This window comes from Panthera tigris, chromosome E1 (assembly GCF_018350195.1).
Source record: "Panthera tigris isolate Pti1 chromosome E1, P.tigris_Pti1_mat1.1, whole genome shotgun sequence".
Taxonomy (NCBI): Eukaryota; Metazoa; Chordata; class Mammalia; order Carnivora; family Felidae; genus Panthera; species Panthera tigris.
In genome coordinates this window covers 42740280-42754028 of record NC_056673.1, presented here as the reverse complement: position 1 = coordinate 42754028, position 13749 = coordinate 42740280, and the positions used below count along the sequence as shown (strand labels likewise).

The 13749-nt window shown below is 55.3% G+C and overlaps 2 protein-coding genes across 11 annotated transcripts; both read right to left on the bottom strand.

The window, feature by feature from the left end:
- Positions 1–519: 519 nt before the first annotated feature.
- Positions 520–2792, bottom strand: HEXIM1 (HEXIM P-TEFb complex subunit 1). The gene has a single exon (XM_007093843.3). The coding sequence runs from the start codon at positions 1986–1988 to the stop codon at positions 909–911; it is 1080 nt and encodes a 359-aa protein (XP_007093905.1). The 5' UTR covers positions 1989–2792; the 3' UTR covers positions 520–908.
- A 3581-nt stretch (positions 2793–6373) lies between these two features.
- On the bottom strand, positions 6374–12814 carry ACBD4 (acyl-CoA binding domain containing 4). 10 transcript variants are annotated; one of them, XM_007093839.3, is made up of 10 exons: positions 12734–12814; positions 12215–12611; positions 11829–11949; positions 11673–11757; positions 11292–11412; positions 10954–11043; positions 10570–10679; positions 10403–10481; positions 9686–9816; positions 6374–7257 (listed from the first exon to the last, which is right to left on the bottom strand). In XM_007093839.3, the coding sequence occupies exons 2-10, from the start codon at positions 12300–12302 to the stop codon at positions 7132–7134; spliced, it is 951 nt and encodes a 316-aa protein (XP_007093901.2). In that variant the 5' UTR covers positions 12303–12611; positions 12734–12814; the 3' UTR covers positions 6374–7131. The 10 variants fall into 10 exon arrangements, with proteins under 10 accessions (XP_007093901.2, XP_007093902.2, XP_042822983.1 ...); XM_007093840.3 differs by having other exon boundaries at positions 6374–7254; XM_042967049.1 differs by having other exon boundaries at positions 10403–10478.
- Positions 12815–13749: the final 935 nt, after the last annotated feature.

Below are 13749 nucleotides of genomic sequence, written 5' to 3'. Positions count from 1 at the left end.
ATTCAACCATTGCTTGCACTAAAAAAGCAAGGGGTTTACCAAGAGCCTCTTTCAGACATGCAGGAGCTTCTTCAAGCCGTACTGGGGAGGTGAAGGGATTACTAAAAACCTATTTGTAGGAGTGAAATGAGACTGTCCTTTGTCTAACCTAACAAACTACCAAATTAGGTTGGCTGTTGAGAAGCAGAATTAAATTCTAAGCTTCTGACTGTAGCCACTTTCTGCTCCCCAAGCACCCACCACTGGATTATTTCTCCAGCATCAAAAAATTAAAACCAAGGCACTAAGCAAGCACACTTAAGTATTGAAGGTAATTAAATCTTTATATTTTGCCCGAACTGTATTTTGTAGCACACTAAAACCCATTCAAGGGAAAAATCAGCAAATTGAAAACTGTCCCATTAAAGATTTTTTCTGCAAACTGACTAATGATTTCTTTACCCCCCCCCCACACACACACAATGCACTTAAAATAAGCCAGCACTATTTGAATTAGCTCTAGAAATCACACTGAAACTGTTACATTTACAAATATTAAATTTATTATAACTAGAATGAATTTAATGGTTCTCAGATTTGGCCACCTTATAGCTCCGTTTAAGGAGGGGATTTTTAACAGAAAAATGCATCATAACTTGGTCAAATTACTTACACATTAAAAAAAAAAAAACCTAACTAAAAAGGAAAACAAGAAAAGCAACCCTTCAGTTTCACATAATTAAAGAACAGGAAAAAAGCACGCAAGCTACATCATAGCTAAATTTACCAAACCAACCAAAGCCGGGGGGATTTTCCCTTCTGATTATGTGTCATAAAAAGGTCCGCTGTCGTATATACACATGTGTATAATGTTACATTCCATCACTGTAAAAAGTCCCCTGTGCCCCCTCCCCCCCAAAAGTTTCAGTCTAGTCTCCAAACTTGGACAGAGGCGCTCGCTCCTGCTGCCGGTGCAGTTCGTTCTCCGACAGCAGCTGGAGGTTCTCGGCGCGCAGCCGGTCCAGCTCCAGCTCCAGCTCCCGCACACGCGCGTCGTCGCCTCCCAGCCGCTTGCTTTCCAGCCGCAGCCGGTTATTCTCGTCCTCCATGCGCGAGAGGCACTTCTCCAGCTCCAGGTACTCCTTGATGAGCTCCTGCTTGCTCATGTTCTGCAGACTCTCCGCGTGGTACCGCTCGTACGTCTCCGAGAAGTCCCGCTGCAGAAACTCGCTGCCATCTCCTCCCATCCCGTCGCTTCCCCCATCCTCCTCGCCCGCTTCTTCCATGAAGTCCTCATCGCTGGTGTCGTCGGATTTGGCAGCGGCCCGCTTGGGATAGAGACCGGTTTTGAGATCCGGCTCCTCCTGGTCGTGATCATCCATGAGAAACTGCGTGGTGTTATAGGGTGCGACAGGCTGGCCCTTGGCGAACATCTCAGCTCGAATCCTTGAGGCTCGCAGGCTCTGTTTCTCGTCGAACTTTTTCTTCTCCTCCCAGGTCAGCTTGTAGTACGGTTTCCAATGCCGCTTCTTCTTGGAGGGGCGTCTCCTATGTTTTTTCTTGCCCAGTTGCCTCTGCTGCTGTCCCCACGCCTCCTCGCCCCCTGCAGCAGGAGCCCCCAACTTGTTGGCCTCGGAGTCGTGACATGGCTGTGCGAGCGGCTCGGCCTCGGGCCTCGGTTCTCCCCCGGCTGCCGGCAGGGGGGCTCCGCCAGCGGACAAATCATCCCTATTCTGGCCCTTCTCGCTTGCTTCCGGGCAGTTAGCTTCTGGACGGACCGGGGTCTGCAGGGGAGGCGGCTGGGGCTCCAAGCTCCCTTCCCCCTCCTGCCCCGGACGGCCACCCGACTGGGGGGACGCTCTCGATTGCCACCTACTGTCCTCCTCGGGCACCCGCTCCTCCGCGCCTGGGGGGCGATCGGGGTTCCGCTCTTCAAGAACAGCAACAGCACCTGTACAGTTGCTAGTTTGAGGCTGGTGCTGGTATTCTGACAAGAGTGGCTCGGCCATGGCTAATAGAGTCCTCTTCTCGAAGTTTGAAAAATTTTGGCTGTAAGTCCTTAAGGAAAAAAGAGGCTTTTCTTTTCTTTTAAAAAACGTCCAGCAGAGTCCTCTTCGGTCTGTAATTCCTGCAGTGACGCCTTTAGCCAGTCCTTCTGTCAACAAACTCCAATTGCAACTTGGGAGAGCTCAAGTCAATAAAGGGTTAAGTGCCCACAACGCGGCCAGCTAAGCGGGTCCGGGGGGGTGCAGCAGCAGTAACAGTACGTAATGTGCAAAGGGGGTGGACCTCAAACCTCCCCGCAGAGCGCCCCCACGATCGAGGAGTTGGTGGCCAAGGAGATGAGGTTAAGTCCAACGGGTTAAACCCAGCCCCGAAGGGGTTAAAACTACCCGATGACGCTGCCTCCGAGGGGCCGAATCCACAAAGGGTTAAATCCCCTGCCGCAGAGCCCACAAGGGGTTAAAGTCCCAGAGCCACCTCCTCCCACTTCCACGGGTGTCGCTCCAGCCCGAGCTCCCAGTTCCCTAGGCCCGGCCGGAGCCTCAGCCGAGGACAGACAAACTCATCTCCCCTTTGGCTCGATGCTCGGTTCAGCTCAGATCTCCACCGCCTCCTCCTCTTTTCCTCCCTCCCTCCTCCCCCTTCCGACAGCAACTCTTCCGCCTCCTCCCCCGACTCCCCCTCCCAACCTGCCTCTCCACCTGCCAACTTCCAACTGCTGCCTCCCAGCCCTCTGCGCCCCTTTTATATAGAAGCCTGGCCGCCCCTCCCATGCGCATGCGTAACGGAGTCCCCATCTCAGGAAGCTGGGAGTCGTAGTTCTCATCCTTCAGGCCCGCCGTCCTCGCGCGCCGTGCGACGTAGCCAATCCCAGAACGCGTAGGGGGCGATTTCCAGGCCGCCTCCTTCTATCGCACATCCCTCGCTAGAGAAACGTGAGTGACCATTGGTCAGGAGTCACAAGTCTCGCCAAAGAAGGAAAGCCAATCATAGAGAAGATGGGGCGGGCTCTGGACCATACCATTCTGCTTCAGGAATACGAGAAGATTCGATGGCCTCTGAGGGCCTACACAGAATATTTTTATGAAAAGGTGAGTTTTAGAGGCTATTATCATATTCTGTCCTCAGCGGAAGGGTTCTGAAGGTCATAAACATTTGTTACTTAAAGCAAAAATGGTATATTCCTAAAAAGTAGTCCCTAAAGTGTAAAAGAGGATTAAATTCTATAAAGAGAGATATTGGCCTACAACTAATAATTCTTGATTCTTAAGATTACAGGAATGGCTTCAAGGTGCGTGTGGTTAGTGCCTGGGACTGACATTTGCGGAAGGATACTGTGAACACATTGTAAAAAAAACGAAAAGCGTATGAAGAAGTAAACAAATGAAGAATAAAAAGTGCCGTCTTAAAGGGACAGTGTGACTGCATTAGTGCAGCAACCTCGGACTAGGCCTCGGAGGATGAGAAGGCAGGTTCGAGTCCCGGGTGACTTCCACCCTGGGACTGGTTTTGGGACGCTCGGCGAAAGTGGCCGAGTCCCAGTCCAGGTCTGGTCTTTCGGGGCCCCCGCCGTCCAGGACCAATGCAAAATGGTGGGCCGTTACCGAGCCTCTCTTCTGGGCGGGGATCCGGGAAGCGCGGGGAGTGCATTCAAGGCTCCGGGGAGATCCCGGGGCGGGAAGGCCTAGCCCCCCGGGCCTCAGCCTTGGCTTCTGTCAAACAAAAATGGCCTCCTGGGGCCGACTTGATCTCTTCACTTCCGAGCCGACCGGGAACATTTCCTGAGGCCTGACAAGGCAGTCGGGCCAGTTGGTGGACCTCGATTTCGGGGGAGGGATAGAGCTCAAAATTAATCCTGAGTTTAAATAATCAACCCTGGCTAGCGGAGAGAGAAGGGGTACCATCCACAGAGGCCCTTCCTCATCAGTGGGCGCTGGGCGGCACTGGGAGGAAACAGAGCCGGAGTCTTCCCCAAGGAGGAGGTCTTGCCCGGAAATGGGGACAGGGGGATTCTGGCCCAGGACTGGGGTAGATTCATGGGGGAGGGAGGGTGACACAGGCTCGAGAAAATTCTCCAAATTCCAGGCTCCGGCCCAGAGGACAGGGCCCTGGAGTAGCCCAAACTCGCCGCTCTAATCGTTTAGGCCTAAAATGTCAGCGTAATCACAGCATCTCCCTCTTGACACACACCCAGTGACCTATTCTTGTTATTTCTTCCTTAATAGCAGTGTCTTACGTTCGACATATAACATTGTTTTTGCACACAGAACCACTTGACCCCACCACAGACCAATGAGTTAGGGTAGGGATGATTGTCTCCGTTTTAGAGGTAAGAAGTCTCTAGGACTCAGAGAAATGAAGTGACTTGTCCAAGGTTACATGACAACTAAGGGGCACTTCTTGCTAGAACGAAGGTCTCTGTGACCCCCATTTTCCATTTCCATTTCCAACAGCTTCAGTCTAAGGTCCTCATTTCTTCATTTAGCAAACACTTGTTAGGAGAAACTATGATGAATGAAATGTCATCTCTGCTGCTCATGGACAGTGTAGAGAAACCATTAAACCACAGTGAGCCAAAATGGCAAGTGAAGAAAATCCTGGTAGGATCTTTTGAGCCAAGCTGCTCAGGAGTTGGGAATTATGGACAGGATGCGTGGGGGAGGTGTCTTTTTGGCTTTCTCTGAACGATGAAGCATTTTCAGGCCTAGTAGCATGAAGAAGAACATTTTATAAAGAGCAAGCATCGCGTCCGAAGAAAGGACTTGTCTGGGAACTCAGTGGTTCCGTGGGGAGGTGGTGATGGGTATGCCCCAAGGGACAGGCGAGCAAGACTGCCTCTGGGGCACAACCAAATGTTTTGAAATTGCCCACACGAGCCCCTGAGCTTCCAAGAATTCAGGTGCATCTGAAAAGCCTGGCCTTCTTTGTGCTCCTTAATCAGTCCTGCAGGGCTCCCTGTAAGCAAGAGCTGCCCCCCACACTGAGAACTCCCTGAGAAAAGGGGTTTTGCAGAGAACTTGAATGGGAGTCAGAGACCTTTGTATTGTTAAAATTTCAGACTCCAGAGGACTCCTGGGTACTCTCATTCAGGGGGATTGAAAGGTATAGCTGAGCCCAGCCAGCCTCAGTTTACTGGGCAGGGCTCATTTGTCATATGTGGGGAGGGGTGGGCAGATGGATAGTGTGGGATTCTAGAATTCTGTCAAACAAGAGGCCAGGCACCTTGATGTTAACGGAGTTTTAAGCCATCGCCAGCCACTTTACATGTCTTGGTCATTTAAACTCTAGGACTGCCTTATGATGAAGAGATCTTCATCCTTATTTTACAAAGAAGGCAGCCCAGGTTCAGAGCAGTTAAGAATCTTGCCCAAGTCACACAGCTAGTTGTGTGCCCATGCCTGCATCCCCAGCACCACTTTGCTCCTTCTCCCGCTACCCTGCTGTTGTCCATCCTTCACACAAGGGTTTATTCAACCTCTGCTTGCGAAACTGGACTGGACCGCGGAGCAGGAAGGCCCGTGTGTCTGTTTTGAGGGACACCCTCCCCACCTTGGAAGAAAGACTGACAGTCAAAGAGTGACTGAGGCTACCAGTGGGTCGAATGATACCCAACCTTGGGCAGTGGTCAAGGCCAGGGGCTGATAGAGGGAACCTAGGAATTTAAGGGTCTCCAAGAAGGAGACTTCAGAACTACCTCTTCCTCACCCAGGGTAGGAAGGTCCTGGGGCCCAGGCGGTGGCAACTGTGGCCCTCTGCAGATGGGGACCCTGGCCAGTGGCCTGTCAGGGGCCAACACTAGGAGGCGCTCGGGGTGGCGGATTCGCCACCGAATACAGGCCACTGCTAGAGCCAGGGCGGCCGCACGGGGTGGGGGCGGGGGCGACAGGGCTGTCGGAGACCAGAAGGAGGCCAAGGCCGCCCGGCGATGAGAAAAATAAGTTCGGGGCCCGAGCAGCGGGCGTCACCCGGAGCTCTGTGCCCACGCGGGCGCTCTGCCCACCCCGACGGGGGCTCCCAAGGAGCGGCCCCGCCCCCACTCCTCAGGGTGGGGCGGGACTAGGCTCCCGCTGGGTCTTGGCCTTCCAGAAAGTTCCCTGGGAAAGCCCGAGCGCGGAGGTCACGGGCGGGGACACCGGGAACGAGCAGCTAAGGAGGGGGAAGCGGGCGGTGGGCACTTCCGGGGCCGGGGACCCGAAGCCCCTTCCCTGCGGCCCGCGCACAGGGCAGCGAGCAGCCGCCCTTCGGTCCCGGCGCCGGCTTCCTCTCCTCCCACCACCCCCCAGCTCGCCAGACGCCCCCCTCCGACGGGGCGGGGGGGGGGGGGGGAAGGTCGCGACATGGCCCCACCCCCCGGCCGTGGCGGCGGTAGGCCCCGCTCCCCTCCCTCGGCCGCCCCGCCCCCTTCGGGCCCAGGGCCCCAGTGCTCCCGTCTCCTGCCCCGGGAGGAGGGAAAGCCGCCCGCCTCTCGGGACCGTCCTCGGGGGTACTGGGGGTGGGGCAGGGAAGACTTGTGCCTTGCGCGCCCGGACCCGGCTTCCCGCCTCACTCCGTGGGGACCCAGAAGGCAGAAGATCAAGGTCTTATTTTATTTAGTGAAACATTTGTGAGTCTTCCGTGAAGACGTCCTGAGTGTGTATGTGCAGGGGGAGGGAGACCAGCAAAACGGAGCTCACTCCCCTGCCCCCAACTCGGCCGGGCCTCCTGGCCTTCCTCCCGCAGCCTCTCAGCCAATCGTTCTTCCAGGCCCCGGCCCAAGTCCCAACTTGCCCAAGAGCTGGGCCTCCACCGGGAGAGACTGGGGTGGGAGAAGAGTCAGGTGACCCAGAGGGTGGGGAGGGCGGAGGCTGAGACCCGGCAGCCCCGCCCCCGAGTCACGGCCAACTCAGAACCCGGGACGTGCACCACTACTGCACCCTCACCAGGGAGCCTGGGTGTTTGGGCGGGAGAGGAGAAGGTGTCCATGTGAAGCCGCGGGGAAGGATGGGCTCTTAAATGGCCCCCCGATAAGGGAGCGGTGCAGAGGCAAACACTGAATGGTGGGAACACAGAGTTAATGCTGTTCTCCTAAACCCTAGGAAGGCTCAGGGCACAGCAGGACAGGGGGCTCATAGCCACCTCAGTTGGCTACAGAGACCCCTCCACTGAGAGTCACCTCTTCTGGGTCCGAAACTGTCGGAAGAGCCACTGGACGATGAAGGGCCACAGGAGGAAGAAGAGCAGCGTGGGACCCGAGAGCCTGAGGGGCCATGGCCGGGCACCGGGCGGGGTCCTCTGCTGCCGAGAGGGAGGGAGTCAGGGGCCGGCCCAGGCTTTGGCACAGACCGGGCAATTCCTTAGGAACCTGCTTCCCGAGCTAAGTGGGAGTTGCGCCTCCCTAAGATCGCAAGAACTGAGATAGGGAAGGCCCTACCCCTGAATCTGCACCACTAGAAAGGAAAGGCTCCTGGGGTTCCCAGTGTGTCCCTGACAGCTGACCTCCAGTGCCCTCCCGCATCCTCCTCTGAGGGCAATCCCAGGTGCCAAGGGACCTGTAGGGGCTGCGCAGTGGAGAGAATGGCTTCTAGGCTGTTTGTACTGGGCCACAAAGCAGTGGCCCCGTTGGTGTGGCCTGAACACCCAATATTATAAAGGATGTGCCATATATTTCAAATGGTGCTCAGAGTTTAGCTTCTAAATCTCATTCTCTGCTAAAAGGAGCCAGGGCTCCTTGGAGAAGTGGCGAATTCCAGGTCCCGAGCAGGGAAGGCAGAGGTGAATGTGGGACATTTTGTACCAGAAAACAAGGAAACTTTTAAAGATTAGTGAGATCATGTTATAAGAACATAGGACCCTGCTTGAAAGGGTCTCCATTGACCAAAATTGTGCCAGTCTAAGCATCACAAAGAATAATTTCAGTTGATTGAGAGACTGAATCTTTAAAATCCATTAGTCCATAATGATACTCAAAGAGAAAGTTGGAAATTTGTCACTGTTGAGGTGGCTGTTCAATCAACTCCTTACTTTAAGATAGGTAATTAAAGAGAATGAATTAAGCACTTATTCTGCCTTTCCATAAGGCGCTGTACTTCAGGGAAATCCTAGATGAAACTCTACAGTAAAGTGTCACCCTAATAAATGTTAAAGGAATAAGAGAATTTAGAAGTCAGTGTTTCTTTTTTCCAAATAAATTATTGATCCAGGCAGGGCTTATCCATTAATTGTCAAAAATCACGTGGCAAATGGGGTCAGGGGAGCAGGACATGCCCTGGCTGGCAAGAGGAAAACACGACTTAACAGTAGTGAGATCAGACCGGCACTCCTCCTTCATCCACGCCAGTGGGCCGTGCTAGAATCATTAACTGTGGGACATCCAGATATGTGTCCCCTGATGTGCAGAGCATCACATGTGACATGATCTGGTCATGTAAACGGGCCAGGAGGATGTAATCAGAGAGACCTGAAGGGAACCTTCTCCTGGACCACTGGCCCAGTCTCAGTAAGTCAGTAGCAAGGAGAAAGCACCGGTCTAGATTAAAGGAGTCTTAAAGGACGGAGAAGCCACACGCAGCACATGTGCCTGGACTGGACAGACAGAGCAGCTGGAAAAGGCAATTTCGGGACAGCTGGGGAGATTTCGATTTGGATTGGGGATGTGACGATACGAAGTGTGTGCTAAAATGTTGTCCTCTCGGGCTAGGTAGTGGAATATTCTTATTTTTAGAGATGGAAAACCAGCTATTTCAGGGTGGAAATCTTCACAATCCTCAGCATATAAAATGAGTTAGAAGTAAAATAAATAAATAAAGCCTTGCGGGGGTGGGCGTTGAAAGATGGGTCTGAGGAAATTCCTGCCACCCTGGCTGACACCCACTGTGTCAAGGGGATTCAGGGTCACCCAGGTGATCCCCCACGTCCAGCAATTTAGCCGTTTCCTGCCCCCACCACCCCAGGCTTCTCAAGAACAGACCTACTCCGTCAATGGGGAGTCCCAGCTTTGGAGGGAGACAGACCCGAGGCTGCTCTCAGCTCCGTCACTGGATGTGAATAATAATAATAGTAATTGAAGTGTGGTGGACATTGCCTCATCTAAGCCTCACAGCAGCTCTGTGAGGTTCCTCTGGGCTGTGTGCCCTCAGGTGAATTACCCAGCCTCTCAGACACTTGGTTTCCTCTTCTGGAAAAGGGAAATGAAAAGCAAAGCTAGTTCCTAGGGCTGTGCGGATTAAATGAGATAATGAAGTACGCATTTGTTTGGCACTCAGTTGGGGCTCCGACTGGTGGCAGTGACTGATGCTGCAGGAGCTCAGAAGCAGAGGTGTGAGGGCCAAGCAGATCTAGGAGTAGAGGGGAGGGAGGGAGGGGCACGAGGGCTGAGCCACTTGGGAGCAAACCCTAAATCTGGCAACAGGGCCCCCCCCAGCCCCAGTGCAAAGAGCAGGCACGTCCTGGCCTTCCAAACTGTTGGAATTAGTGCTCATGTTCAGTTTCTATTCCGGCAAGAGCAGGAAAGGAGGGCCTCCCCCATTCTCCCTTCCAGGGTGGAAGCGCTTCAGTCCCCCTGACTGCCCTGCCTGCAACGGAGAACCACACCACTCTGGAGAAGGCAGAGGTGTGGGCAGGTGGGGAGTTAGGACGAAAGACAGAAGTGGCTCCACGAGGAGCCCAGAACAGAGAGCCTTGGAGTTCTGCCTCTATCTTGCCCTGGGCCCTGGGGGCGGCTCACCTGCTCGACGACGCTGGGCAGGCTCTCCAGGTTCTGCAGTCTACCCTGGACATCCCGCATGCTCTCCTGCAGCGCCCGAACTGTCCCCACCAGCCACGTGTCCAATTCCTGGGGCCCCAGCAGGCTGCCCTCTGCAGAGCACAGACACACAGGGAAGGGGACTCAGGAGGCAACTCAGCTAGGGACAAGGTGGTGGCAGGCTGGGGCAGGTCTGGGCAAATTAATAGTAGAGGGCGATCCCTTGTACCAACTGTGATTTCTATAAAATCCATCCATGTGGCTGAGTGATGGGCTGCCAGGGGTTTGAATCCCAGCACCGCCACTCAGCTGTGTGACTGTGGCCAAGTCAGAAGCTTCTCTGAGCCTCATTTTTGTCTCCTGAAAGTTAGGGGGAAATGTCATTGCCTTCACAGGGCTGCTTACTCAGAGGAATAAAGGAGATAATATTTATGAAAATGCCCTTAAGGGACACGGCACGTACGGAAATCCTAGAAGGGGATTGGGCCGAAATCATTGTCCTTTGACAGTCCCCAATGGGAGGCCTACAAAGATGGGGCCGGGCAGGGACTTTGCCCATCCAGGCTGGTGTCTGGCTGGCTGGCAAGTGCCCGGTGCTGGACTTTCACCTCTGCCCCAAGAGGGCAGTCAGGGGAAAGCCTGGGGCACCAGAATCACAGGGAATGGCAGAAGCGGGTGAAGGGTCAGACAAGGGCTCACCTTTCTCTGCGGGGAGCGTGGAGCTGTTTCTGGTGTCAGGCTCTCCTCCAGGGGCTCCCTTCTGCTCTGTCCAGACCTGCTGAGAGGAGTCACAAGATCCAAGGGTGGGAGTAGGGCAGCCAGGGCACAGTGGGGTGGGGAAGGCAGGGAATGAGGGGTAGTCTCACCAGCTCAGGTTCCAGCTGCTCCAGGGAATCACAGAAAACCTCGGAGTCCAGGTCCCTAGGTGGCTGGGACTCTGGGGAGGGGATAGGTGACACTGGTGACAAGACGGGGGCTATGGAAAAAGGCGAGGGGTGTTCAAGGAGTAAAGGCACCTGCTCTGGGAACACGAGAGATACTGCCATGGGAGGCATAGATGGGTCCCAGAAGTGAGGTCCTGGAACCAGGGTCCCAGAACCTGCCCCCTGGCCTTTGCAAGCACAGGAGGTCTCAGTGTCTGTGGGCATGAATGAGGTGTGCCATCCAGCCTTCTCCCCTTACCCACCCCACTGGAAGCTCCCCACCCACCCTCTGGCTTTGGCTGTCTGTCCCTCCCCCCAGGCACTGACCTGGATTTGGGAGTGCTGGTTCCCTGGGGGGGCAGGGAAGCTCTGGGGCAGCCCTGGCATCTCCATTCAGTGCCTGCTCTTTCCAACCTGCTGAGACATGGCACCCAGAGGTGGGGCTGGGAAAAGGCTGGAGCTTCCCAGTGAGATCAGCCCCTGCTCTTCATGAGCCATGGGCTCTCCCTGAGACCCACTCCCTCAGGGGCGCTGGTTGGAGTGTCTACAGGGACGTCACCTGGAGCCCTCTACCCCCAAATCCCCCTCCACCTGAGCAGCCCCCTCCGCCTGGACCTCAGAAAGTTCACTCAGCACTTGTGGAGCTCCCAACCTGGGGGCCTGACCTGTGACCCTTCTCAGGAAGGTTTCCGGGGGCCTCGGCATATCAGGGATCACCTGGTACAGGGGCTCGAAGTAAGCAAACATGTCCTCTGCCACCTCGCCCAGGGGCACCGTGTCAATCACCTGTGGGGCAGGGTGTCTGTTGGACAGGGGCCTGCCCCTCCTACCACTGTCCTCCTATCCCACTTGAACTGGGTCCCCTCCACCCTGTGCCCAGTCAGGGACAAGAGACAAGCAGGGTTAGAGAGATGGCATGTAGGTAGTAATTCCCACAGGGGTGTCAATGTGCAGGAAACCTAATGGGGGTCAGCCCTGGAAGGGTAGAAGATAGGCCACCTAGCTGGGACCTTGGGGATAGAAAGACGCCTGCAGCCTCTCCCTACCTTCTGTGCCACCAGCTTCATCTCAGTGATGTAGGCAGACATGGCTTCCTCCCTGCTCATCTTGCCCAGGCTGTTCCAGGCATCCCTGGGGGGCAGAGCGCTGTGAGAGGCTGGTTGACAGCTGAGGCTTGTTTGCTCGGTGGGTAGGGGGCTCACCACTTATATCGTCCTATTGGGTCCCAGAACCCAGGCCGGGGGACGAGGCAGGGCCCCATGGTAGCTTGCTTGTAGTAGCTATAGAATCTCAGCATCTCTTCGTAGGAGGGGCGGTAAGAGCCTGGGCAGGGGGTGGGGAAGTGGAAGGCAGAGCATCACCCCCAGCTCCAAGAGAGTGGAAGTGGGGGGAGAACCACCCACCCTTGGAATGGACAGAGATGGTGAGGGGTCCCACTCAGCTGGACTGGGACAGGAGGCAGAGGAGATCCCCAGGGCAGCCCAGGCAGGGACTTATCGGCAAAAACTGCAAGGATCAGAGCCTCCTGGGAAACCCCCGGCAAACCCCAATCTTCTTGACCCCCAAGTGCAGGTCCCAGCGCCCTCACCATTCTTAGGCAGGTTCTGAATGACACTGACTGCGGCCTGGAACTGTTTCTGGCAGTCCGGTTCTGGGCTTTCATTCTCGGTACCCATACCGCGCGCCTCTGAACCTTGGGGACCTACTTTTGAGCGACTCTACAAGAACAAGCTTCCGTATGAGCAGACCTCCACGGTCCACCCTGGCACACACCTCTGTAAGCCACTGGTCCACTTTCCAGAGGGGCAAACTAAGCTCTACACCCGAGTCAGGTGCCCCGGGAGGTCAGAAGCTGCAGCTGAGACTCCTTTTCCTACCCCAGGGCAGCACGGGTGGGGGCCAAGGCGGGCGGATAGGACCTCGGTGGGTGGGTGGAGGCAGGTGCCAAGAGCCGCTGTCCCTCTCTAGATGCACATTTCCAACTCCTAGACCGGAGAATGGGCAAGCCAAGAGGAGTCAGGGCGGGGCCAACACTCTCCCACCTTGGTCCTCCACTCCTTCTGCCCTGGGGTCCCCCACCCCAGCCGCCCGGCCACCCGGCACTCACCCTGCAGCGCCTAATACGCGGACTGAGATCCCGGTCTCGCCACTAGCCGGAGGCTTCCGACTGACCTCCGGGCCCAATCTGACCGGGATGTGGACGCAGGGGGGAAATTTAAGCCAATGAGAGGGCTCGTTTCAGCTTCTGCTTTTATACCTCAACCACTCAGCATGGCCCTTTCAAGATTATGCAAATAGTTTAGCTGTGGCTCTCCCAATCAGTAGAGGCGAATCCGCCGGCCGGCTCCCCAACCTTGGAGGACCAGAGGAGGGAGGCAGCGCCACCTGGTGGAGTTAGTAAAATGACACGGAGTCCTCGCGCCCCCTGGTGGAAACCTGCGTCTGTCCTCCGAACCCAGGTCCTGCAAATCTGAGCAACCCAATTCAGCTCCTTAGACCCGCCCTCCCCTCCCCGCCCCGCCAGGGGCTGGGGATAAAAAAAAAAAAAAAAAAAAAAAAAAAAAGGAGCTATGTCCTGGAGGAAGAGCGGGTTCTGGAGGGGTTCTGGAGGAGGGACATTGGAGCTGAGTTTTGGAACACGTAATTGTAAACCAGGAGAAGAATGAGAAAGGTAGTTCCCGAAGGAAGGAATTGCAGGATCAAAAGTACAGAAAGAATATCCAGACAGGGGTGGGTATCCAAACCAGTATGCCAGATCTCTGGGTCGAGGATATCTGAGAATGGGCTAGAGCAAGTAGGTGGCAAATCTAGGTCCTGAGAAACTAAGCTTTCTCTTTGAGATGCCACGCTCTTGGCCGCCGCCGAGTGGCGGTGTGCGCCCGGCTCTCCGCACCCAATTTAGGGTAATTGCGGCAGACAATGCTAAAATGATTAGTCTCCTGCCATCCCACCCTTCGTACAAATATTCTGATGGTTTCACATATAGTAAGTGAACACATGAAACGGTCACCAGGACCCACACTCGACGCTCACCCACGGGTTGATGTCACGGACATCTACACAGGGTGCGGCGGCCGTCCGGGGCAATCGAACGCCCACTGGGACGCTAATGCTTCCAAACCT